General features: G+C 44.1%; 1 protein-coding gene across 1 annotated transcript; it reads right to left on the bottom strand.

The window, feature by feature from the left end:
- Positions 1-110: 110 nt before the first annotated feature.
- Positions 111-924, bottom strand: LOC109509231 (11-cis retinol dehydrogenase-like). The gene is made up of 2 exons (XM_019859112.1): positions 738-924; positions 111-581 (listed from the first exon to the last, which is right to left on the bottom strand). The coding sequence occupies exons 1-2, from the start codon at positions 922-924 to the stop codon at positions 358-360; spliced, it is 411 nt and encodes a 136-aa protein (XP_019714671.1). The 3' UTR covers positions 111-357.
- Positions 925-932: the final 8 nt, after the last annotated feature.

Here is a 932-nt window from a genome sequence, read left to right as displayed (position 1 = left end):
TTTTTTTTTTTATTCTTATGTGATCCCTCATTGTGTGACTTTTAATCGCTGTGATCTTTTTATATTAGTAATGATATTGCAATAACAGAAGGCAATTGTTTGAAACAATATACTTGAACATGCTTGTGCATGGATGTTAATTTATGTTGATGATTATCTCCTCGAGCCACGCATGCCCTAAGAATGCAGATGAGTTATTTTCTACCCAACGTGAAGGCATTTCACAACTCAAACAATCACAAATAAAACTTGCTTTCTCTGATCATTGACAAAAAGCCTGTCCAGTTAAAATTGCTGCTGCTGAGACGTGACTGAATAAACGTTTGAATTGGGTGACCATCCCCAAGTTCCTCTTCATCACCTCCTCGCCGCTGCAGGTGAAGGTAGAAGCATGCTGATAACAAAGTCGGACACGACGGAAGGCAGGTAGGACAACGGGATCCAGAAAAGTTTGGCGTCCCAGCCGGCGGTGTAGCGCGTGCGGGGGAATCGGGCAGTCAAGGCGTGCTCCATGCAGCTTGTCACCAAGGAGATGCGTGAACTGCACAGGATGCCCATGGAGAAGGCCTGCGCCTTCACGTCTGCAAGGTCACAACGTTGGACACATTTTAGTTGACTGAAATCCAGTGGATCACCATAGGACAAAAATGACCTGGAAGTGCTTTATGTGTGTGAGAGAGGTAAATGTGTTTGTTTTTTCATTTTTTTTGAGATCGTAGAGCCCACTTTTTACTCACAATCATCAAGGTATGTCTCTCCATAGGAGCTTTTTGTTTCTTGAGGGAGGCGAGTCCAGACCCTTTTGAGGTCAGCTTCTATGAGATCCAGTCGTGTCACGTTGGTCTTGAAGAAACCAGGTTCAATGATGCTCACTTTGATACCAAAGTGCTGCATGTCTTGCCTAGCCAAGAGTGACACACTCATTTAACACA

Source organism: Hippocampus comes, unplaced genomic scaffold (assembly GCF_001891065.2).
Source record: "Hippocampus comes isolate QL1 unplaced genomic scaffold, H_comes_QL1_v1.1 C16820960, whole genome shotgun sequence".
Lineage (NCBI taxonomy): Eukaryota > Metazoa > Chordata > Actinopteri > Syngnathiformes > Syngnathidae > Hippocampus > Hippocampus comes.
This window is presented reverse-complemented; position numbering and strand designations above follow the sequence as displayed.

Bases quoted from the DNA above. Each gene is read 5' to 3' on its own strand.
- LOC109509231 (XM_019859112.1), bottom strand. From the start codon at position 924: ATGAGTGTGTCACTCTTGGCTAGGCAAGACATGCAGCACTTTGGTATC. The intron at 582-737 runs GTGAGTAAAAAG...GTGACCTTGCAG, and splicing joins AGAGACATACCTTGATGATT to ACGTGAAGGCGCAGGCCTTC.